Genomic DNA, 26982 nt, shown 5'->3' on the forward strand with positions numbered 1-26982 from the left:
AAATTCATTTATAAAAGATTATCTCTGAAGAGTGGTAAAGAATTGGCAGGTTTTTACATTTCAAATTTCATCACTCTCTGGTGTTGGAGAAAAGACCTTACCTGTGTGCATACTATTTATAGTTTTTTAAAATACAGCTAAAAAATTAAATGGTGATTTTCCAAAATGTTCTTTCTGTATTACCTTAGAGTTTGGCTTAAACCACATGGTATTCTTAAACTTCATCATTAATGACTGTGAAGAAATTGAGGACAAGTCATAAGTATCTTCCAGAAATTAAAATGTTCATACTCTTGGATTCATGTTTATTTGCTAGGAATCTATCCCATAAAAAATGTGCATGTGTGGACAAAAATTTAAAAATACAAGGAAAATTAGTGTACAACTTGCTTGAGCAAAAATCTCCTGCCAAACTCTGAAAGCCTATCAATGGGGAATGGCTAAATAACTGATAACATATATATACTTACAATGGAATACTACAGAGCAAATAAAAAGAGTAGGGTAGTAACAATATGGTGAACATAATATGTTGTATAGTCAAGAAGGAAAACTGCAAAGGAATAAAATGTAGTATAATCCCCCTTTCGTGTAATTTAAAAAAAAATTTAAAATATGTATAGGAATTCTGGAAAAATACACACTAAACAATGAACATCAGAATGCTTATCTCTGGATGTGAAACTGAGAAAAGGGAGGGGAACACTCGTTTTTTTACTTCTAATTGTTTGAACTTTTTTTATGAATGTTTATTACGTTGGTAAAAGGTGGAAAATTCTGAAGAAAAACAACGTCCACATTAATTCCACCCATTTTTTTTTCTTACCTTTACATCCCTCCTTTTCCCAACACCTGCACCACACCACTCGACCTTCGCCCGGCACATGGTGTGAGTATGTGAATCCAGACCTTTCAAGCCACTCCCAGTCTTACTTCAGTATAAGACACAGAATACACTTACTGCCCAACATGGCTGATGGGGAAAAATGCATGTCAGTGTAGCACTCGATCTTCAGCTTCATAGGTTAGGGTATGGCACTGTTAATGAAGCCAAGGCTGCAGGTTAAAGCCTCTATAAACCCGTGACTGTTACACAAACAGCCTGCCTTTGTATTTATCACCTATCATCTTTCAGATCAGGAGTAGGAGAAGACTTGGAAGGATCAAGGTAAAATTAATTTTAATTAGTGAGAACATTTCTTAAAAATACATACTGATAGTGGGGTTCAGTTGCACTGTTGTATTCTCAAGAACACATTTGTTTACATGTAGGACAACTTGTAAGTTTCCTTTGCCAGTCAACAACAAGTGAGTTACTTAATCACATTACCAATCAATAATGTTTGTACCCTGCTTAAGACCTCTGCAGCAGCACACACTGTGCTCTGTGGGAGCAATGCGAGGTTAGTAAGGCCTAACAGATGTGTGAGCAAGAAGGCAACAGGGACCAGGAAGTTCCCATTTTCTGGTCTTTTAACGCTCACCTCCAGCCATCAACCGTGGTCAACTAATTTTTACCTTGCAACACAACATCAAAGCACTGTGGCAAGAGTGAAGGTTTCTCACCCTTAACTACGCTTGAAGAATGAAGGTCCTTCATTAATATTTTGAAAAGCAACAATAAAAGAAGAAATCAAAGACTAAAAAAAATTTTAAAAGAGGCCTCGCAAAGTGATTATAATGCTAGTTATATAAATATTTTTAACAATGGTTAAGTATTTGATTTTGATGTAAATGTAAACATCTATTAAAAATGACCAAATAAACAACTCACCCACAAAGATCTATCTATATTTTTTGGTTGTATTTTTCAAGATATTGTAAACCTAGCTAAAAAGAAAAAAAGAGAAAAGAAAAAAAAAACTTACAGCAAAGAATATTCTGCTATAAATCTACAGAATCAATGTAGTATATTTATGCTCATCAAATAAGGATTTACTTAACTAGAACTCAAAAAAGTAGCCTAAGTGCTTCCCTAGAAGATTCAAATAGATTTATCTATTCAAAACACAAACAAGGAAACAAAGGAATGAAAACAAAATAAAAGAACAGGGGAGCAGTGCAAAAGGAGTGGTAGGGGTGAGGCATTGCCTTAAGGGGTGAGGTTCTAAGACAGTTTATAGAAATGAAACTTTAGGGAAGCTGACTTGGCTCAGTGGATAGAGCATCAGGCCTACCACCTGGGAGGTCCAGGGTTCAAACCCAGGGCCTCCTGACCCCTGTGGTGAGCTGGCCCAGGAGCAGTCCTGATGCAGCAAGGAGTGCCCTGCCATGCAGGAGGACACCCTTGCGTAGGGGAGCCCCACGTGCAAGGAGTGCACCCCCTAAGGAGTGAAAAAAGTGCAGCCTGCCCAGGAGTGGTGCCATACACACAGAGAACTGAAGCAGCAAGATGACTCAACCAAAAGAGAAAAATAGATTCCTGGTGCCACTGACAAGAATACAAGCAGATACAGAAGAACACATAGCAAATGCGCACAGAGAGCAGATAACTGGGGGGTGGGGAATAAATAAAAAATAAATCTTTATTTTACTTTAAAAGTCATAGTTTCATTTCAATACAATGTTATTTATCTAAATGTGGCTTATAATAAAATTTTTAACTGACACTCCTAAACTACTGAAAACGGTAATCATATATGATTATCCCATCTCAAATCTTGATCCAATAATCTCCTTCCTTAAACGGGCACTTTAACAGCCTTCCTATTCAATTCCTGCTTCCTAATAAATCAAATTAATTTAAGTGATACTTCGCTCCCTCTGAGCTTCTAAAGCAACTTTCCTTGCATCTATACAAGACTTGACAAGCAACATTTTGTGCCTGCAGTGAGGGAAGTGCCTGCTTCATACTTCTCTGACCCTCACAACAACCCTGTGAGGTAGGTACATTGCCCCATTTTACAAGCAAGACTGCCTTGCCCAGTGGCAGAGATGAGTTTCAAAGTCAGGCTTGCTGGCTCTCAATTGAGTACCCCTGGTGGTCTTTGTCTGAAGGGCACTGACACTTGTGAATACCAATAGAGGGATGCAAATAGACTGAATTGTCTAGGGTTACAAAATGACAGAAGTATGTTTCAAACACCACAGAGAAGAATCAAGAGTGTCACAAGTATAAACTATTACTGCACCCAGAATTTGGGAGCAGTAGGAAAAGAGGTTCAATAATAGTAAAAATTTATTTTTCTTTGCCACTTAATCATTATAAACAGCAATTACACTATACTTGCCTATCATTGAACTCTGAATACACAAGAAGAGTTTATCACTCCTTTTTTTACCAAAAAAAAAAGAGACTTGACAAAGTCATGCATTCACCACTAACTAGGAAGAGAAATAGTAAACTGGTACTCTTGCACATCCTTTGGATGGTTTGTACAGAAAACATAATGTAAACGTATCCATTGTAGTGTATTTCAACCCAGTGAATTTTGCGGGCTGCACAAAATTGTGGGTTGCTATCCTAGCAGGTTTCAAAAAAGATACAGAACTTCGGTGTCACGTTAGCCAAGAGAATGTACCACAAACCTATATGCTGGCTACCTAAATTGTATGACAATTTATTCTGGCATGTACATATCCTTTCAGCATAGCCACAAATGATTATTTCCCTCCCAAAACTGCAATCTGTAGGAACCGTGGAATATGCTAATACCTTTTACCATGTAAAATTATGTATTGTACTTAGTAAATAAAACCTAAGATTTAGTTCGTTATATGGTTGTTTAAAACGTAAAATGAACCAATTTTCCCAAGTCAAATAGGCTTTAGGAGAAAAGTCTTATTCTGAAAAGTTTTCATCCTTACTTTGGTCCAAATCAGCAATAATCTAAGGCTATTCCTGCTCTACAGAAAGCATCGAGATATGAAAACGTGTGCAGCCTAAGTTCTGTGTTAAAAGCCTCCAAGCAGATCCTGAGTATTAAAAGTTACCATGAAAGAAGCTATGAAGATTCGAATGACAAACCTGATTCATTTTCTTTTTTATTTCTAAAAGGAAATTCTAAAAAGCAGAACTAGTAGGCCCATCTGCAGAGGCTGGTTCTACCTAGAATGTCTTGCTTGTTAAATGGAGACACACATTTTGAAATCTCTGATCATATGACACCACTGAATGTGCACTATACCTCTAATAAATATTCATGGTTAGGTAATAACTGCAAACTTCACTCTTCTACCTTTAAAATTTACTCAATTTTTACCAAACAAAGAAAAGATTCAACTTACAGGAGAATACCCTCGACTAAGGAATACGGGAACAAAAGAAGCCTATCCTGCTATTTAGTAGGACAAATTCGGTTCTAAAGACTACCACATTTTAAAGGTATCTCCAGACATGCACACAGCAGACTTGATAAAACCTCGTTTTACAAAGTTACTGCTTTTAAGGTCATTTATGAAAACCACCTCATTAATCCTAGGGATATACTTCTGGGTATTAAGACACAATAATGCAGTGGCTATTTTAGAATATATGCTACATGAAATTTAAGATGCCATTAAAAGTGATGCCTCCCAACCCAATGTCTCCAGTCACCACTGACACTGCTTGGGAAGACAGGATTAACTGTTTGATTCCCACCCCCAGTGCCTGGCTTCTTGTCCTACACATTATCTGAATAAATGAATAAATCCAACAACCCTTTCAGTAATCTTTGATACAACTGACTAAGATGAGAGTGAAACTGTGACAACATGGTCGTTTCTTTGCCTTAGGTCAAACTAATAATTCATAAAGAATCTTATGCATTGTAAGATATTTAACAGTTCTTCAAAGTAACTTTTAAAATTCCTTTGATTTTTATTATTTGTATTAACAGAAGACAATACAGAAAATCAACAGTTGACTCTGCCCATTTAAAAAGAACTCCTGAAGCTTCAAAAACTAATTCCTAGACAAGTAAATTTAGTGAGAAAATCCTAGGATCCCTAAAAAATTAGTGCAGGAAAGCTCTCATCTTATAGCTCAAAAATGACCATGTTCATATTTTACCTACTACTTTTTCTGATCAGCTGAGAAATGGCATGTACTGGTTAATATGTCAACAAATGCTTCCCAACTGCTCTCAGTTCTGCAAAAACCTAACTAAACCTCACTAAAGCTTGTTCCAACCTATTATGTGACCAAGATATTGCTACTAAAACCTCATCTCCCCCAGCTGATTCCTGAACACTGAGACCAGGCTGGTTGGTTGGATTTGAAAGTCTATGAAAAAGAAAGAAGAAGAAGAAAAAAAGCAGCCCCTGATCTCTAAGAACTAATCTGATGCTCAGAACATATTATTACCAACTGACCTAACACTTAGAGCTGAATCATTCTGTTCTTCAGTTGGACATAAAGTCACACTGAACGTCTATCTATATCAAAGGTCATTCTGAGATCATATTAAAATGAGAGAAAAACAAAGTCATTGTACCACCCACAACGTGTGTGCCACACCAGGCATTCCTCCCCCTTGCTAAATGAATGATGGTTAGTTCTTTACCAATTACAGCTTTATCTTCATTTTAGTCTGACCTCCTTCTAAGATTCATGGAGATACCCAATCATAGAATGACCAGTGCTTTCTGACAGCACCCAATCCACAGCAAGACTCAACTTCCTTAGTTAGACCTGTCCCAGAATCACCCAATCAAAGCTCAATTCCTACAATAAGCTCTTTAACACACCCTCTTACTGAGACACCCCATGGGACCCTGTGGTGTGTATATCCTCACCAGAGTGATAATAAATCCAACTGTTCTGGTATGCTCCTGGTGTTTTTTTATCTTGAAGGGACCCCTCACTTCTGAATACTAATAGTGGAATGCAAATAGCCTAAACGGTTTCTGGTTAAAAAACGACTCTAAACCACAGCTTACTGATACATATTTCACAATACATAGGAAAGGTAGTTTCACTGGATCAGATAATACTTTGGAATAAGACCTCTTCCATTTTGTTTTTAATGTCACAACCAAGATAAAATATGTTGAGGGGCTTGGATAAAATAGAATGCATTACGATCATCACACTGAAACCCTTTAAGGTGTACAGAAGCCCATCCAGCCAAGTTCATTAGTAGAATGAGGAGTTAATCAAGGGTCATTTCAATGAGAAACAATCCCAACTATCTGGGTTAATAACCAGGTTCAGAAGTCACTTTAAATAAAGGACTCCAGAAAAATGTCATACAGTAATAAAAAAAGAAGAGATTGTAAGGAAAAAATAGAAGAGGGTAACTTTTTGAAATAAAAGTGCTCACCCTAACTAATGGAAAATCTGGAAACAGGTTCGCTGTGAGGATATACGAAGCACCATTGTCATATGTATTCTTTCACTGAAGAAATTTTTTTTTTGGAGTAAAACTCCCACTTTGCAATTGAGTATTAGTTTTGTAAATAATAATCTTATCCAGATAGACAGAGGTAGAAAAAACAAGAATGCCAACTTAGCACAAATAAGTTTACTAACAAATCCACTACAGACACTAAGGAGCAAGCATTTTGCCAAAAAAATATTTTTAAAGCTCATCTATTCATATCTGTATTTTTAACACAAAAATTAAAAACTAGAAATCTCTTCCAGAACTTTAGGGGAATAATAATAATCAAAAAGTCCCTCACTGCCCCACAAAAAAGGGCAGAAAACACCTTTTTAAATTGTCAACTATAGACTCTCAAAAATCACAGTAAAGAAAAATCACCTTCCAGTTAAACCTGGAGGATTTTAGTGTCTATGGGGGCAAGGGTGGTTAAGTATACTCCAGGTAAGTTCCTATTGTTTCTTGCTTAGCCCTGTAAGAGAGACATTTGGAGCTGTAGTCTGAAAGCCCGAACATAAACATCATTCCTCAAAGATACATCATTTCTTAGGAAAAGGCACTGTTGAGTTTTGGTTGAGAAAGTGAAAATTTTCACCACCACTGTCCTATCTCTGGATAGCACACTGGAGTGGTACATACATTAGAAGCTGACCTCACTTGCTAGATAGGCACGACCACTTACTTTTTACGGATGATGAAAATTGGGTTATTTGACAAGTAGAAGGAGCAATGATTTAAAACTCATCATCTGATGTCATCATGTAGTTCAAAACCATGACTTCGATTTAAAAATTGAACTAATTTTTTTTACAATGTGTTTAAAAGATTATTCAAACAAAATATATTAGACCAAGTAACGCCCGTGTTAGCTCACAGTAGGAAAATGAAGTCTGTGGTCCACCTGCACTCATGTGAATGAGGTATTACACAACGGGTTAAATTTTCACAGCTCCACTGTAAAGTGGGTTTATGCATTTTCATCTGTAGTTGTTACCAACAGTAGGGTTGACCATTTCACTAAATTCAACCTTTACTATTAATTTCTTCTAAGTTCTTGTTTTGTTTGAAATGCATTTGTTGCCTGGTGAATTTAAGCATGTGTTAAATTCCAATGAGATTCAAAGAACCACCTCAATATTGTTCACTCTCTTTTTGAAAAGTATAGATTCCCCAAAACAGTGTCAAACCTTGTGTTGTAGAATGATCAGTCTGTACCATCCTTCTCATCAAGGGCTGAAATTTTCCCATACCATACCATGTCTTTCAAATATCTATCATTTCATGTACCTTAATTTTTAATATCCGATTCCTAAATCAGAAGTTTATTTTTTCTTCATATAATCAATATCATCACCTTCTTTCCCCACTGAGAGAGAATAGCAGATGTTCACGAAAAAAGTCCAAGATATAAAGGGGGGAAAAATATATATATATATATATAAAAGTTCATTTTAAAAGTAAGGAATTTTATAGTAAATAAAATTTACTAATTTAATGATCTCTCTGTATCTAATAAACCACAATGCCTCAGTACCATCAACTAGTAAATACTCTTGAAGAATTTGTTTTAATAGCATTTTTTATTTTACCCAGAAGATCCTTCATAGTTTACATATGCATGACACATTAAATCTGTAATAACTAAAATTGTTCTCAAAACTCAGCTTGATCATACACTTAAAAAGATGTAAATTTGAAATTTCCATAAATTTCTGGAAAATGAAATGACCTGATGATCATTACCAAAATAATATATAAAATATTAATACCACCTAAAAGTGCTCGAGATCTAGTGGGTGCTTGATAAATGTTTGTGTAACAAAGGAACAATGGCATAAACAATGAACATTATTCATTAAATATAAACACATATATGGGCTATCCATTTTTGTCCTCTTGCACCACCAGATGAGTTGGTCTACTGTGGAAAATGCCACACAGTGATGGGGATAGGGGTTTAGTAAGGGGTGCTATAGCAGTTCTGATGACCAAGACCCACAATAAGAAAGGCATTTTATGTTGTGACCTGGGACAGAAACAATATTTTCTTAGGTAGTACTTAGTTTTATTATCTAATGTGCTCTTGCTATTTTCTAATCCATTGTATTCTATTTCTTTTTTTAAATTGCTAATCTGGACTCTCTAAATTTCGTTCATGTCCCACCAATGGATTAATGGAAAACTGTTCCCAAATATGTGAACCTGAGGGTCATCTTAGCATGCTTTACATAAGGTGAACCTCACTGTCAGTAAAAACTCACTTCTTGTTATTTTAAAAAAGGAAATCTAATGGCACAGATATAATACTAGTAACTCAAACTTTTGACATACTCAGCATTCAGGGCCTACAAAAACATTAAAGGGAAGCGGATGTGGTTCAAGCGATTGGGCTCCCCCCTACCACATGTGAGGTCCGTGGTTCAGTTTTTGGTGTCTCCTAAAGAAGACAGCGAGCTGGTGTAACAGGCAGGTACAGCAAGCTGACACAACAAGAGACAGAAGAAGAAAAACATGAGAGACACAACAAAGCAGGGAGCAGAGGTTCCCGGTGCCTCCTAAAGAGGATGAGCAGGACGGCAAGCTGGGACAAGAAGATGACGCAGTAAGAGACATAAGAGAAAAAGCATAACAAGACACACAACAAAGCAGGGAACAGAGGTGGCTTAAGGGATTAGGTATCGCCCTCCCACATCAGAGGTCCTGGGTTCCATTCCCAGTGCCTCCTTAAAAAAAGGAATAAAAAAGACAGACACAGCAAAGGCAAACAAGGATGTGGGAAGAGATAAATAAAACATAAAAAAATCTTTAAAAGAAAAGAACACTAAAGCTGGATGCTGCCCAATAGGACCTAAATCCACATGAGAAGCATTACTCGAGTCAGAAGGCACTAAACTTACAAAGCTCTTGAGTTTCTGAGGTCTCCTTCAGTATCATCCTATTTACTCCTACAGTCACTTAATTGGCCAGACTTATAGTTGCCACATCCTAGGTAAGGATTTAACTACCCACACAAGCTGGACCAAAGCCTTTGGGAACAGAACAGGTTACAAGGCAGCTGATTTGATGTAGTTGACAAGTTTGACAGGGTGGAGGCAGACGGTGATCCAGAGGCCAAAAGACAGGATGTGCTTTCTGTATTGTTACAAAAAAGTACATAGAGTACACTTTTCCCCTAACTTACTGCCAATCATAATACTCATCCAAGAAGAACAAAAATAAATTTAAAATCCCACAATGTTATACCAGAGCTATAACTTGCTTACCCAGCTTTCTTATTATTAAAAGGGGTTATAAATTAATACTTTTGATTAGTTAAGTTTAGTCAAAAGAAAAAAACTTGATCTTCCCCCCTAGGGAAAATTAAATGCCATCCTTATTAAACAGTCTGGACATCAACAACCACAGTCTGCTGCAGTGTGAGAAGCTGTGAAGTCTATTCATTTTAGCGTATTCCACATTCTTGTTCTCTAGGGCATGTGGCTAGTTCACAAAGTATATTTAAAGAAGTCAAAGAACTATGAAAACACTGGAAACGGCGCTTAAAGGAAAAAGCCGTGCCTTGTAAATTTCTATCTACAAAAGAGCCAAGTACAGCACCGTGACCAAGGTGTAATCATTACATATTTGATTCCTCCGACACAAAACAGAAGTGTTAAATGTTTCCATAAAAGACCTTAAAAAGGCTAATTCTAAACTCTTATCTGCTGAATTACATACATTTCAGATTATAAAAACATGACAATTTTGGTTATACAAATAATGTATAAGTCTGGATTACCTGAAAACAAAAACTTATAATGCTGTAATAACAACAAATGAAAAACATTTGAATGAGAGAAATAAAATTCACTTCTGAAATAACCATTCTGTCCTTAAGTCAGAGATAAAGAGGCAGACTGTGAAATTAGCTGTAGAATCACAAAAAATTACAGAAATAATAGCTGACATTGACTGGAAGTTCCTTATGTGTCAGTTCACAGTGTTTCTCATGAATGAACTCATTTAACTCTCACAAGTACTAAATAAGTACTATTATTAACACCCATTTTACAGATGGGACAGTCACATTAATTTGCCTGAGGGTCACAAAAGTGAGAAGGGGTAAAACTAATACCCAGGTTCCAGAGCCTATGATTGAGCTCAGAGGCTAATGCTGCCTCTTTATAGATTTTTGTTTTGTTGCTTTTAGTAGAAAGAAATTAACAGATGAAGCTAATCAGAAAAAAAAATAATAAAACATCAGAGCATTTTCAAAAGAACAGAGGCAAAGGAAAAATAATTTAGTGAAAAATACTTTTCAAATCCTAAACTCCCTAATAAAAACAGACGCAAAGAGACATAAAGGAATCTTTGGAGTGCTGAAAATGTTCTCTCTCGATCTAGGAGGTGGTTAGAAGGATGTACAAATATGTTTTTAAAAAATACTGTTTTGCGCACTAAAGATCTGTGCACTTTACTGGATGTGTGTGTTTGTTTATGCATATATATAGTACAATTTATAAGTACAAGTAAAATATTTTGTATATTTTTAAAATATCAGGTGGGCTTTGAGGCACCACTCACCACTTCAAACAGGGATATTAACATGATTCAATGTCTCAACGAAAAAATTGTAGGGCAGAGGTTGATTTACCTCAAGGGCTATATAACCTATCCACATAACCCTCCTTAATGAATGTATCCACACACTAAGTCCCAGACCTCTGGGTTTGCTCTAAAACATGAAACTCGGATCAGTAGATAACCAAATCCAATCATCTACCTAACAAGGAAAAGTCTCCTATAATTTCCCAGTTGGCAAGCTAAATCGGGCACAATCTCAACAAAAGGAAGCCCAATAGCTCACACAAAAGTCCATTTTGTTATATTTTAATAGCTTAAACTATATGAAAAAATTTCCATAATTAAATCCAAATAGATGTCCTATATCCTCCCCACCACCTACATTCTAGGTCTATACAAAAATCAATCCAATCCCACCTCCAATCAATATGCTTTAAATCTTTAAAAATGACCATAACCTAAAGAAGAAAAAAAAAAAAAAAAGACCATAACCTGCTCTTAAGTCTCTTTAATCCAAGCTGAATAAAAAATTTCCCTTTACTGTTTCTAATAATTTCCAGACTGTCCATTCCGAGCACCTCTTAACAATGAAGCTCCACCATTCTGAACCACTAGTCTACTGACTGGGGGAGCACAACAAGAGTTCATACTGATCATCTAAAGCCCAGGCTCATTTTTTATATGAATTCTAATAAATCAGCACAATACACTCTAGAATTGAGGTTAGAAATCTGAGTATAGAATTTTTCGTTGGAGGGTCCTCAAAAAAAAAAAACAAAAAAAAAAAAACAGTAAGAAATAGAATTTACCATCAGACCCAGCAACCCCACTTCTAGGTATATGCCCAGAAGAACTGAAAGCAGGGATTCAAACAGATATTTACATACCAATATTCAGAGAAGGAGGATTGACAATAAAAGGTAAAAGTAACCCAAATGTCCATCGACAGATGAATGGATAAACAAAATGTGGTATATACATAATATGAATTATTCAGCTATAAAAATGAAGTTAACATTCTGATAACATGGGATGAACTGATATTGAGATAAGCCAGACACAAAAGGACAAAAGTATATGATCTCACTGATATGAAATCCTTAAAATAAGCAAATTAATAGACTCAGAAACTAAAATACAGATTACCAGGGCAGTGAGAGAAGGAATAGGAAGTTAATGTTTAACTGGTACAGAGATTTTGTTTGGGGTGATGGAAAAGTCTGGAAATGGATGGTGGGGATAGAAGCACAATAGTGTAAATATAATTAACTACTGAATTACATATTTGAAAGTGGTTAAAAGTGGAAATTTTATATTTTATCTATGTTATTAAATTTAAAAAAATAGGACTGTAAAACAGAGTGAAACTTAATGGAAACTAGAGACTATAGTTAATAATACAATTATAATACTCTTTCACTGATTGTAACAAAGGTACCACACTAATGCAAAGTGTTATTACTGCAGATGGGGGTAATATGGAAACTCTGTATTTTCCACATTAATTTTCTGTAAACCTACAATTCCTCTAATAAAAAAATAAATTTGTTTTTAAAAAAGTAATGTTTTTAAAAAAGCTCTGATACATGCTACAACAGGAATGAACCTTGAAAACATTCTGCTGAGTGAAACAAACCAGACATAAAAGGACAAATAAAGGATTCCATCATGAAATACCTAGAATAGCAAACTCATAAATACAGAAAGTAGATCAGAGGTTACCAGGAGAACGCGACAGAAGGAGTTGTTGTTTCATGGCTAGAGTTTCTGTTTGAGGTGATGGAAAATGCTGGAAACAGACAGTGGTGACGGTTGCACAACGTTGTGAATATAATGAAAGCCCTTGAGTTGTAGATGTTAAAATGGCTAAAATGGCAAATTTTACCTTATATATTTTTTTACAATTTTAAAAAAAGATATATAAAAAAATTTCTATTGGAAGGAGTTTCTGGAATCCACCTTTGTAATCAGCTCTGCGTTCATGTTGCCTTCCCTCAGTATTTCCTAACTGTTTTAATGTGATAGCATACTTTAAAAGTTTCCACTTTTGGCAAAACAAACTTGGAAAATTAATGGGGACTCCCACAAACTTTGACAAGCAAAGGGAGATATAGTGATGTTAGTGCAGAGAATAATCCAAGTTGAATTTTTGATCAGATAATAAAAACAGGAGAAAAACATATGGAACCTAAAAACAGCAGCATTTAGGGATTTTTTAAGGCATGCATCATAAACTAGGTCTCTACATGATGTCGACACTTCTGCCACACAGAGGAACAGGCAGAAGTGATGGGAGTGCTACAAAAAGGCAGCAGACAACACGGGAGAGCAGCTCAGCCCTCCCCTGCTCGAAGGCCCCACAGGCACCACCTCCACTGGCCTTCTGAGGGTCCCGGAGGACCAATGCCGGGACAACTCACTGGGCTAATCCAAGCCATGGGTGATCTGCTCAAACCACGCTTGGAAAGCAATACTCAATATCAACTCTGTTCTCTCAAAGAGAACTGTATTAAACACATTCGGGGGGAAAACCACCAGAGGCCTTTTAGCAGATTTGGTTTGAGTGATTTAATAGTGCATTTTGAAGAAACAAGGGATACTTTATGAAACAATCGGTTAAAAAGGAAAAGTGACCTAAAATTTACTATTTGTTTTAAATAGAAATTCTTATTCTTTTATTACCTTACTTAAACAAAATTGAACTTTAGGTTATACTCAAATTCCTAAGAAATTATTTAAATCAAACTTTAAAGTAGTTTCTGGCATATAACAAAGAAGTGAATAATGGGCAAAGTTGACTGTAAAAACACAGTATTTGTTTTGGTACTTTATTCCCTTGTTGCCAAATAACTTATTTTATTTTCATGGATACTTTATTTTTAAGAGGTACAGGGCATTGAACACTGTACCTCGTACATGGGAAGAAGATGCCCAATTATTTGAGCTACACCCACTCCTCCGGGACACCATTTTTTAATCACACACATTATTAAAGGGTCTACTCATTAAAAATATACAGCTGAAGGAAAAAGTTATATGCATATTATAGATTCATCTAATTTCATCAGTCCTTTCCAAAACTCAGAATTTTAACTCTAAAAAAAACTATCAAAGACTTTCTTAGACAGGAAGCTCTGTAACGTAACAGGTTAACTAATTCATCAAGAAATGGAGATTTAAACCTTGCCCAAAATAAACACAAAAGCTCACAAAGCAGCTAAGTGTATCATTTTTAATATTAGCACAATACAGGGTCAACAGTCTTCGTAATTCATTCCAGAGAATTCTTGCTGAAGGCAATTTTAGAGCATTTCATAAATACAAAGATATAAAGGCTCTTTCTGAAAATCAACTTCCTAAATTATTAATCATAAGAATTTGCCACTGTCAAAAAACAAATCTTTAAATACAAGAGTATTTGGAAACTGCTCTTGACTCTTAATCAAACATTAAAAATGACAGCAGCATACATGTTACTATAAAAAGTGAAAAAAAAAAAGCTGAAATGAGGCTCTGCCATCATTTAAAGAGCCATAGATTTATTTTCCACAAGTCTTTGCCAAATTATGTTCAATATTTTAAATAAGCAAAGAGATGGAAACAAAATTCAATATAAAAACTTAAAACGATTCCTGTGAAAGTATGAATGTGCTATGTAAAATCTGAGTATTCGAGACCTTACACCACTAATTTCTTCAAATAGCATGCTTTAGAAGTTGAATGCTAAGTCATCCCTCCCCATAATATACAGGTAATTATTCACATGGGAAAACGACCACAGAGTCTATATGACCCAGTCTTTCCACGACAGCACAATGAAAAAAACGTAAATAAACGTCCCTTAAAATAAAGAACTACAGATAGAAAAGCAGTGTTCACGTTAAATGGTCCATGTGGTTGTGTGGATGATTAAATGAGATGTTCCTCAAGTCCTTTTCAAATTAAAACATGCCAAATTAAAACATTATTCTTCCACAGGCTATTTTAAAGGAACTGGGTGCTTTTGGTTTTTGCCTTGGGGAGAAGAGACAGGATTCTGTGTAAAGTTTCATAAGATTTTGTAGAAATAAATTAGGTGCATTGTTATAAACTAGGTGGCTTGTCAATTTTACTTTAAAAAGTAAAATTATGGGGAAGCAGATTTGGCTCAACTGATAAGAGCGTCCGCCTACCACATGGGAGGTCCAGGTTTCAAACCCAGGGCCTCCTGTCATGTGTGGTGAGCTGACCCACGAGCAGTGCTGAAGCGCTCAAGGAGTGCCGTGCCACGCAGGGGTGTCCCTCGTGTAGGGGAGCCCCACACGCAAGGAGTGCACCCTGTAAGGAGAGCCGCCCCGCGTGTAGCACAGCCTATCCAGGAATGGCGCCACACACACGGAGAGCTGACGCAGCAAGGTGACATAACAAAAAGAGACACAGATTCCTGGTGCCGCTGACAAGAATACAAGTGGACAGAGAAGAATACATACACAGTGAATGGACACAGAGAGCAGACAACCGGGGGGGGGGGGGCATAAATTTTAAAAAATCTTAAAAAAAAAAAAGTAAAATTATGTCCAATTAAAGCCTCACAGTTTTGGGAACACTCAAGAGTCCCTGCGAAGGGGAGCCCCAGGCAAGGAGCGCCGTAAGGAGAGCCGCCCAGCACGAAAAAAAGTGCAGCCTGCCCAGGAATGACGCCACCCACTAGGAGAGCTGACACAACAAGATGATGCAACAAAAAGAAACAGATTCCTGTGCCGCTGACAACAACAGAAGCGGACTAAGAAGACACAGCAAACAGACACAGAGAACAGACAACCAGGGCGGGGGCGTGGGGAGAAAGGGGAGAGAAATAAATAAATCTTAAAAAAAAGGGGAAAAAAACCTAAACAAACTTGAGTATCTAAATTAGTTCCCTTCACTGATACAAAGTCCTCCCTCAAAAAGCCTCTTAATTCCCAATTCTATCATTACAGCACAGGAATACACTGTTTAATCCATACTGACGATAGCTTCAAAACATAAAAGAGGCAGTCTAACATACTGGTTAAGAGCATGAACTCTGTACGCAGAAGGCCTGGGTTCAAATCCTACTCTACCTCTTACAACTTTGCTTAACTTTTTGGTGCAGTAGTTAATTCATTTGTAAAATGGAAAATAAGCAGTGTTTATCTCAAGGGGTAATTGGGAAGATTAAATAAAGTACTTAAAACATGCCTGATACACAGCAAGTTCAATGTTTCAGGTATTATTATTGTTAAAATCAAGAAGGTAAACAGAATAAAACATGCTGGTACCTGTAAACTAGATTCCTTTTAGGGTACAATGCTCTCACTAAAATGTATTTCGGTATTCTCACTAATTCCATTATTTTTAAAACCTTTCTCACTCACTAGCTAGGAGCAAGTGATCTCCTCCTAACTCAAGACCAATAAAATCCACTCTTCTGACACTCACATGCTCTTCTCCCCATTATCCAATACCTTACAAAGTTTGGGTAAACGTTATCTTCCCTATTCAACATTAAGAAGCACAAGAGTGGGAGTCATACTTCGTAAGAAATTCTTCTACCTGTATTCACGTGCATGTAACGTATGTTCATTATTTGCTGAGTAAATGGATTTCAGTGGGTCAATTTCAACTGAAGTCAACTCCACAGACATCAGTAACCTAGTTGCTCATTTAAATACATGTATTATTCCAACCCATAAGTTGACTGCTCTTAAACATGCTAGATAAAAAGAACACATGTATAAATCATGCTGATTTGTACACGGTTCTGTAATGGGTAGAATTTATAGGATGCTTCCCAATGCTATAATATATTCAATTTCATAAATGTTTATTTTTCTACCTATGCACCAATCAACACAACTCTATCAAAAGCAAATACCTCTCTGTCCATTTCACCCTTAAAAGTACAGATTCGTCTTCTTTTGTGTAACTGCTTCCTGTTCCAAGAGGTAGAAGACCACTTCAGAAAAGAAACTAAAAAAAACAACTGTAAATTCTGCAGTCTAAAGTATGGTATCATGGCTTCTGCCATGCAAAGGACCCTGGGTATTAAAGCTGAACGACCAGGTCGAGAAGACATGATGGCTGTCTTCACACACTTCAAGGGTGGCCATGCAGAAGAGCTAAGAGAGCGAATGTTTGGTGTTCCCCAAGGCAAGACAAGCTTTTAGAAAAGTAGAGTTCTGGTGTGAGCAAAGAACTTTCTGAAAATCAGAGCAGTCTAATTCTCATGAGGTAATGAATACTATATCGCTGAAAACGTTTCTGAGTAGAAGACAGGCTTTCAGGAATGCTGTAGGAAAAATAAGTACTTGATAAAGAGTTGGACTACATGAACACAAAGCTAATTAGAATGTTCTGATTTTTATAACACTTACTCCCCAAATACAATGCTACCAATATGGTAGGTGCATGCTTACCTGCCAGAAGCTAGTCTACAGAGGCTGTGTGAACATGACCCCTCAATATAGGGAGCTGACATTTTAGAGAGTGGAACCTGCTATCCCTATTTGTTTGACTTTCTGATCCGATTTGTTCTTTTCTTCCATACTGATTGAGATACTAAGAAAAAACGATGACTATAAAACAAGGGGCATTTTTTTTAAAGGAACAAAAAACACAGGGTAAAATGTAACCCCTGACAGTACATGGAAGTCCATTATACTTTTGTGCATGCTTGAAAATTTTGAAAAAGAACCCCCATGTAAAAAAATAAAATCCAACTCTCATTTAGTTAATATAAACATGATATTGGGGTATTTTAAAAGCTACAAGAGGAAAAGGTAGTAATTCAGCATCCAGGTAACTTTATTCAAATTACCTGGATTCAAATCTGGAAATTTTTACTGCTGGTTACTATCACATAAGCACTCTAAGTTTCACAGGAAAAGCTCTGAAGCATGATATACAGTTTGTCAAAATTCAACTGGAACTTGGCATTTTAAAAATGTTACCACACGAAAGGTTTTCTTCTTTCTTTTAAATCCAAGATGCAAAGTGGTTTTATGTCAGACTGCAGTTATTTAAGGCCATTGTAATAATAAAATGTATTGCTATCTTAGTGAATTGCTTTTCCTCTATCTTTTTGAGGGTGTTTAAAGAAAGCTGTTTACCTTACTTCTATTTAACAGCAGAGACTTCTAATAATAGAGGAAAGATGTAAGATTAGTGGAGCATTAGGCTAAGAGTCGAGAGGTAAGGGTCTCTTCCTGGCTCTGAGTCTACTCTACATCTGGAAGGTGTCACTTCAGCCTTCTGAGGCATCAAGCTCACCCAGAAAGGACTCCAAGCCCTGGAGATGCACAACACTATGGTGTTCACAGAGCCCTACGCCACGCCCTCTGCATGACAGACGTGGTGGCCCACGCCAACCACAGCCCTACAACATCAGGGGTGGACCCAAAACCCACACGAAGAGGCAAAGCCAGGACTGTTTCAGCAATTGTGATCAAAGACAGTGGCTTAAAATATGGGCGAAATATTTCAAGGGCTTTTCTCTTCCCAAATAGAAAACGTTGATGTTTGCTGCATATAAAGCTATGAAAATGTGTACCACAATTACAATTCAATCATTAAAATTCTACTGATTTTTAACAGAAAGGGAAATTTCTGAATAACAAATTCTTGAAACCCAGTATCTGCAGACATACTCCCCCATTCAGCATTCATGTGTCAATGGAAGATTTTACTTTAGTGTACGATTTTAAGTTGAGAATCAGAGTATGGAAGAGAATGTACTGCTTCTTAATACAGGTTCAAATTAAGCACCTGAGAAAACTACCTTCCTAATGAATAATAAGCTAATGGGATTTAGTCGGAAATACAAATGTTTTTGCTTCAGTATTTGTACTGCCTATGTAAAACCCCTAGTTAATTCTCTAATTCTAACACCACTGAATCCATACAAATGGCATCGATGTACTGTTAAAGGTTCAACATCCCCACTTAATGAAGTCTAAAACCAAGGTGATCCAAGTGAAAATATTTATTTCTTTAGTGGGACAGAATGATTCACAGAAGTTAATTATAAAACCAATACAAGAAGCAATCCCTCCCAAATTTAGTAGCAAGTGGACCATGTAGTACAAATGTGGTATACTGAAAACCAATTGCTTTCAGAAACAGCAATGTGAAGAAGTGTAGTAACTGACACCTCTATCTTGTTAGTTAACCCATATTATAAAAGGATTGCCAGGAGAATATGAGTTATCTAAACAAAATTATTGCATCAATGTTTTGAAAGGTATCCTGGGTATAGCCCTACATGATGAATACAAATAAGCAGGGAATGGGAATGGGAGTGGGAGGTAGTATAGCACATATTTAATTTATAGCTGAAAGTATTCAAATATACTATTAATAGTAAAAATCCTGATAATGACTGTGGACCAGAGAAAGTTTGGGTTTCCTTAAAAAGCCTGACTGAGGCGGTGTTTATATTTTTAAAAACTGAATGGAGAAATAAGCTAGGATTGTGGTATTAGAATGACTGAACCACAAATGCCTTCCCTATTTAAATATTCCAATCAGTACTGTTAGTACACGTACCTCGGAGAATTCTTTCCTCATGGCAACGAAGAAAGTCCCAGATTCTAACAGTGCCGTCATCAGAGCATGTAGCAAATTTATTATCCGTGGGTGAGAAACTGTTACATGAAGACACACAGCAGGGGAAAGAAGTCAGCATTTAACAGATTATCTGTGCTTCTCAGACAGGGAAAAAATTTTAAAACACTGTGCTGCTTATAAACAGGAGGGGGAAGTATCCAACCATGAAGAAGCCCTTTAAAGAGAATGGTGTCAGCTAACATAACGCATGTCATCAAAAGAAGAATTCAACAAAGTCGTCGTTTCTTAGTTTTCAATCATCACAATTCAGAAATCTTCGCCAGTGTGTTACAGGACTAATGCTACTCACACTCCCCACAGTACAGTATTTCCTGCCAGGCCAGTAAAAAAAACAAGGAGCTGATTTTAGTGTTGAAACTGATTGAACTCAACCTTTGCAATATTCCCGTAAGCAGTCTTTCTTTACATAGGAATACTGCTCAAAAAAATTAGCATCACCTTCTGCCTCAGACACTTCATGAGATGAAAAACAAAAAGTTTAGGCAGGCTAAAAGACTGGTTGCTAAACATCACTTCGTATGACGTTTCTCATTTATTTAAAAGGTCTGTGGAAAATGTTCACACCTTCTTCCTGGCAAGCTATTCCACGAATGTTGCTTCTTCTGAGGAAAACTTTAATAGTGATGTTCAGACTTGTGTTTAAAGCCAAAGCATCTGCTGCAAAGGAGAGAGCCCTTTTCTCCTCCCTGTAGGTGCAAGACCATCAAGTTTCCCAGCTAACTCTAAGAACTACCTCGAACTTTTCAATCTATAACTAAGAAAAGACCAAATGTGGAAACTCAATGTATAGGCATGACACTAGAGCAAAGTCCACAAAACATAACCATGTTTTTCCAACATTTTTTGTTAAGAGTCTGAAAGTGGAAAAAAGTGACTGGTGGGTGATGTTTCTATAAAGATGTGAACCTCCTCCCACACATGGGTAGCACCATGACCTTAAAGAACGCTGCTTAGCTTTATTCTGAGGCTGCAGCAATTCTTCAAGCTTGTTCAGGAACTTTTTTTTTTTGTCAATTTTACTACACATACCTTACTGGTAAGTAAAGATATACAGCTCACTGAAAATATTTTAAACTCTCCTTATTATACATTTGCATAACTGGTGTTATCAACAGTGAATCAGAAGAAAAGTCCTAGAGTCGTCTTGACAATGGTCTTAACAGCTTCAAAGTCTGAAGAACCCATTCATTAATCCATTATGTTTGCCACATCCAGAGAGTTATCTGTGAGGTTTATAGTTCTACTATATTTTGCTTTGGAAGTCGTGGCACAGTCAAGCCAACCAGTTCTTCACTTAAGCCTTTTTTCTTTATTTTGTGTGAACTCTGAAGGTGTTTTCTGTAGGCTTTATATTTTATTCAGTTATATAATTAAAGACTGAATTCTTTATTTGGAATGAAATATTCTTGTCTTACACAGTAGGTAATAAAAAGGAATAACGTATACACATTAACCATAAATGAAAAGAGAAAACCAGTGCAAAATGCGGCAGACAATACATCTCTAACATGTTGCAAAGGCTGATACCCGGACAACACTACTTCAGAAAGGTGCCAGCAAAATGGTGAATGTGTGAAAACAAAGAAAAATATTGTGTTTATAGGGTGCAGAAAGTTTCCCAGAATCCCATGCATCTCTGCACCCAGAATACACTTAGAGAATAGTTTAACCATGACAATAGGGACTACAGAAAATGGTATATTGTGTATAAACCTGGCCTCTCTAATCGCCTCCTTATGTGCCTGGAACATCTTGACGTTGTTCATGTTCGACTGCCAGTATTTCACATATCCTCCGTGGTCTGCTGTCAACATCCACATGTCATTATGAGACCAAGTCATGGCCCGCACTGGGCTATCGTGTGCCTGGGAAAACAAAAAAATATATGGAAGATACAGCTTCAAAAGATATGTGACCCAAAGCTCACATGAGCATAAATGAACTCACAGCAATGATGTGTCCAATTCTAAATTTAACAATGCCAATAAAGTATCTCAAGTTCTTAACAGTGCCACAGAATGCTGCTACCATCTGAAGATTACTGTTACCTGTAATATTGTTTCAAAATTGAAAGTGAGTCCATTCCACAAGGTGAACTCTCCACTAGAAGCTCCAGTAACCAACCGTCTTCCTTCTGGAGTCCACTAGAGAAAACAAAAAGATAGCTTGTACAAGGAAGCAATTTCCCAAACATAACTAATTTTTTTTTCTGAGGTATCAGGGCGGGCAATTGAACCCAGGACCTCGTATGTGGGAAGCCGGTGCACGACAGCTTGAACTACACCTGTACCCTTATAAATAATTTTTAAAACATCTGGAAGGTCTTTACTTCTAAAATATCCAGTAATTGACATTAACTGGCTTTTGTTTTTAAGTATAGCTTGGACTTAAAAACAATTATTTTGTCAGAAAATAATTTATATTAACATGCTGCACAGAAAGTTCTAGCACTTTAGTTCATTGACAAGATTAAGAATAAGCAGTGCATTATGAGTAGCTGGTTAAATGCACACACCTGAGCATTCTTAAGAGCATTTCAAAATAAAGTACGAAAGACCACGTTTTCCTAGAATACAAGGTAGAAAACTAACATAAATAAGATGCTCAGTCACCAATTTCTCACAATTCCTATTAGACCAATTTCGGCAAAAAATTGCTGCTATGAGAAAGCAATATAAATAGTAAGTATCACTTTAAGGATATCAGGGCTACTAAACTTTCCTGGTAACCATATATATATGGTTTAATTGTTTTAAACACCCTCTTTTCAGAGTATCAAACAGCGGCTAAGTCTTATACTGATCTACTCTCAGAAAACTTTATACAATATGATTGAAAAACAATTTTGAAACATGTCAATGAACATTGTTTTGAGGGCCCACTATGTGCCTTCATGGAGTTGACAATTACACCAACCACAAGGCCTCAACTCTTAAGTACTTTCCTGACTAGTAACACCTAGCAATTTTGTATTCACCTACACATACAATATGCTTCCTTCTGAAGAGGTGAGAGGACAGAATGACAACCATGTCAAGGAAGCATTCCTACTCAAGGGCAAGTCTTAGGCCCCCTGGAACGTGTGTCTGCATCCCACTCACAGAGAATTCTATAGGAACTGTAACATGGAGAAAAACAAACCAAAGTTAATCTCTGACTAAATGTCGATAATGTGGATAAATGCCTGGGAATTCCATAATAAAGGTATTTTTATCCCTGATATATATTTTAAATGTTTAATTTTCTTTTTCCTGTCAAATACATTTGCAGACTAACTCAAGATTAACATTACTTTAAAAAATATCCAACAGAATACTTACCCTAACAACAAATACGGGACACTTTACTTTGTTTGTTGATGTTCGAACAAATTTTGTTGTTACTGCATTCATAGGATTATTCAACATTCCTATAGGTGGGACCAACTACAAAAAAAGAAAATCAAGTTTGTAGAGCTCCTGTTTTAAAAGAGCAAAAACCAGTGACATGGCAAGATAATTTCTTAAATATTTTAAAACAAATTCAGAACTATAAAGAATTTTCAAAAATTGTAGATTGTACTTAATCTATAAATCAAATGAAGAAAGTTGAGGCACACAAAAGTTAAATACCCTTTATTACTAAACAAACATCAAATACTGACTGCCTTTCAAAGTCAACACAATTCACAATTAACTTTCCTATATAAAAGACTTTGAAGAAGTTCAACGTTTCGTTCCACACTGCTTTACCCCTTAAATCAAAGTTCATCCGTTAGCTTAAAAAGAAAACTCAAATTGAGATAAAAGATAGCCTAGGTGTGTTATATTATCCCCCTTGGGAATGTTTTATTTTAATTATTATGATTATTCAGAAAAAAGGCCATATTTGAATTTATGTTCACATATTTTTAAGTTTAAATGTTGAAGAAAGAGATTTTCATTAAGTTAGAATGACGGAAGCAGACATGGCTCAATTGAGAGAGCATCCATCTACCATGTGGAGGGTCCAGGGTTCCATCCCCAGGGCCTTCTGACCTGTGTAGTAAGCTGGCCCACGCGCAGTGCTGCCATGCGCAAGGACTGCCATGCTACGCAGAGGCTCTCCCATGTAGGGGGGCCCCACATACAAGGAGTGCGCCTGCGAGGAGAGCCACCCCGCATGAAAAAAAGGGCAGCCCACACAGGAGTGGCACCACACACATGGAGAGCTGATGAAGCAAGATGACGCGACAAAAAAGACGCAGTTTCCCAGTCTGCCTGATAATGCAAGCAAACAGAACACACAGAGAGCAGACAACGGGGCGGGGATAAATAAAAGAAATCTTAAAAAAAAAAGTTAGAATGACTCATCTTATACTTACATCATTATAATAACCTGCATCAGGCTGAATTGCCCGCATATCTCTCTGGTCTCTTTGCCATATTCTGTTCTGTTAAAAAAAATTAATAAATTGATGAATTAATTAAGTAACGTACGGTCTAATTATATTCTATTTGAAAATTAAATGTTATCTGTATTAAATGGAGAGAAAAGAATAATATTCATTATTTCCTAAAACAGAGATAACAGTGAGTATCCAAAGAGATTTCCCCTCTTACGCTACTGGCATTGCTTAGAATTTCCTTCTCTCTTGATTCACATCAACCCCTACCCACCCAACTGAGATGGATGCTGACCCAAACACTTTCTCACTCATGATACCAAAGTCCTGATGACAGCAAGCAGGTAGCCAGACCATCCCCAGTTTCTCCACAATTCTCAGCACAACACAATTCTTCATTATCTTGCTCTTGGTTTTCTTAATTTCTCTCAAATTCCCTATACTACTAGTCTAGTTTCCCAACTAAAACACCCAGAAAAGGCAAAATCTGTTTTTACTGCTTATCTTGTTCACCTCTGTGCGCCTGAAACATTCTAATTATGCCCACTATGCAAATAGGTCTTTAACCACAGGTATAAGATAATAAAACACTGAAAATTTTTCACAGGAGGCTAGGGGAGATTAAAACCTGATGGAGGTAACAGAGGCTAGTAATGAAAAATGAGTCACAGAGGCTAATTCCTAGGTTAAGACAAGTAAATAACTTAAAAGGGAGAAATGTCCAGGATATGCAGAGACCTGACAGAAGTTTAGGCAGACCCCTTACCCTGCCTTTGTTTATCAACTCAGAGTTGCTTTCACCCTCTAGGTCTATGATCAACCCTCAAGGTAGATAAAAACCTTTTTCCCTGACTACAGGAGCAACCTATCACAAGGGGCTTGGATATAGGAGAATCCATCTTCCTAGTGTCACAGTCTCTGACAATGAAAGTTACAATTCTGAATGTGGTTTCTCATAAAAAATATCCCCTATCATTAGTCTCTTATTATTATCATAAACATTGTGGTTTAGTATTTTAAAATTGGTTTAGGGAATAAAGTGTCCAATTCAGAGATCTGTTATGAACCTTTAAATCAAAACCTATTTCTAAATTAGAGTCTAATAATTTTGAGAGATGAGTTAGGCACAGAAGCAAAAAGAAAAGTACTGATGATCTGAGGCCCTCTTTAGGTAACCTCATTTGAAATTTCACTTCATTCCACTAATTCCAGAATATAGGTATACTTATCACCCTGCATTTAGAAGATATTATTCTTTACAGACCAAAGATAGGTCATCTGAAGCACATCAATTTGACTTACCTCCAAATATTTAATTACGGATGGATTATAGTCTATGGTTTTTCGGTTTACAGCTTTTCTCATTCGTTTTCCATCAAACGTAAGCTGTTGCATTGCTTGCTGTTGTGCAAAATCAGGTCGTTTATAAAACAGCTGTCGAGGTGCCTGATGTTGGAACCTTGGCATATGGAAAAAACGAGGAGGAGAACCAATTTCTGTGGCCATGATGAAGTTTTCTTTCTAGGACACTAGGGTGGGAAAAAGTGCTTTTACTACAAATATCAGCAATGCAAAACTGATTAAAAGTATTTTTAAATGAACATTTCATATACTTTGCTTTTCTAATGAGCATGATTTCTACCTTTTAATCAACCTATTTACGAAATGAATGGTTAAAGGCAGAGATCAGTTACACATTTTAGAAACAACAGAATTGGTACTAATAAGCACCTGTTATAAAATTCAGCCTGATGGAAAGAAAAACATAATTTATAATAGCAGGTTGTGTGTGTAACATATATCCATCCGTATGTAGGTAGGTCTGGGGGAAAGGAAAGGAAAATATAATTACTGGGAACTCTTCATTTTTAAATGAAGTTTTCATTTAGATGTTTCACAGCAAAATAAATTATTTTTAAGTTTATCATAAGATCCTATTTTATAAAAAACTGACTGAAAAGGTTTTTTACACCTTACTTTTATCCTGTTACAATTCCTAGGAATAGTGCAGAAAGAGGGAAAAACTATGCTATTCCATATCTATAATGAATGCAAAAAATCCTATACTTAGTTTCAGACCCAGAGTAACAACCACTAAAAAAAAAACAAAAAATCCCACATTTTTTGGCAAGTGTATTTGCATATTTTTTAAGGAATCATTAAACAATCGAAGAGAAAACTATTAAGGGCTTATAGTCTTTCAATTTCAATGCTCTATAATTAAGCTTGCATCCCAATAATACAAATATACATAAGTTTGTTAAAATTTCAAAGCATATTTTCAAAATCAGACCATTAAAACAACAAATGATTTGTAGAAGTTAGAAGCTTTCCACAATTATTTTTGTTTAAAGAAAAAAGATGGCACTTCCCATTACTTTTCTGTATTGTTACACTTGTTTTACCTCATTTTCAAGGCACTAAATAAAGGGTATCAAAAACTTATGATTTCAAGTGGGGCAGACGGAAATATTGTTTAGTACTACTTCATTCATCCTTTCCAGTTTGGTCTCTCCTAAAAGCCATTAAATAAGAAGGGGGTGGGGAGAGAAATTGTGACTCCTCTAACACCAAAAATAAATAGTGCAATAAAACACGCACTTAACAAGTATTATTTAAATCATTACAGAGCAATCCCTGAAGGTCCCTGACAAATGGTAATATGTAATAAGGAACATTCAGCGTGTCTCTTAGGATTGTGTGTGAATTAAATTAGAATATACAAAAAGTACCAAGCATTTGATTCAGTGAGGTTGGTGGAGGGACCAAAAGTCTACTCAGCTATCCAATGAATCCAGCCAAGTTTCAGCATCTAGATTCCTATGAATGTCTTCAATTCAAATGTTTAGGCCAGTACTTCTAAAAGGAAGAGGGTTTGTGAAGGATAATTTTAAATTAGCACTTTTCATTTAAATTAGCACATTTCATTAGGAATTCATCAAATTCCTAAATTTATTAGGGAAAAACTACTCTTATATTCTAGGTCCTAATATATTGGTGTCAAATAAGAATAAAGAGCTACAACATGGATGAACCTGAAGACATCATGTGGAGTGAAGTAAGACATACAAAAGGACTGTTTATTGTATGGTCTCACTGATATGAAATATAACTAGAACACGGAAA

General features: G+C 36.3%; 1 protein-coding gene across 1 annotated transcript in view; it reads right to left on the reverse strand.

Moving 5' to 3' along the window:
• WDR33 (WD repeat domain 33) overlaps positions 1–26982 on the reverse strand; it is a 116635-nt gene that overhangs the window by 44103 nt on the left and 45550 nt on the right. The window contains exons 2-7 of the mRNA XM_058301180.2: positions 25159–25385; positions 23836–23904; positions 22814–22918; positions 21542–21637; positions 21207–21358; positions 19413–19510 (exon numbers count right to left, since the gene is read on the reverse strand). Of these exons, the coding sequence (XP_058157163.1) occupies positions 19413–19510; positions 21207–21358; positions 21542–21637; positions 22814–22918; positions 23836–23904; positions 25159–25362 (724 nt within the window). The 5' untranslated portion in view covers positions 25363–25385. The remainder of the gene's footprint in view (positions 1–19412; positions 19511–21206; positions 21359–21541; positions 21638–22813; positions 22919–23835; positions 23905–25158; positions 25386–26982) is intronic.

Source organism: Dasypus novemcinctus, chromosome 7 (genome assembly GCF_030445035.2).
Source record: "Dasypus novemcinctus isolate mDasNov1 chromosome 7, mDasNov1.1.hap2, whole genome shotgun sequence".
In the NCBI taxonomy this organism is placed as follows: Eukaryota; Metazoa; Chordata; class Mammalia; order Cingulata; family Dasypodidae; genus Dasypus; species Dasypus novemcinctus.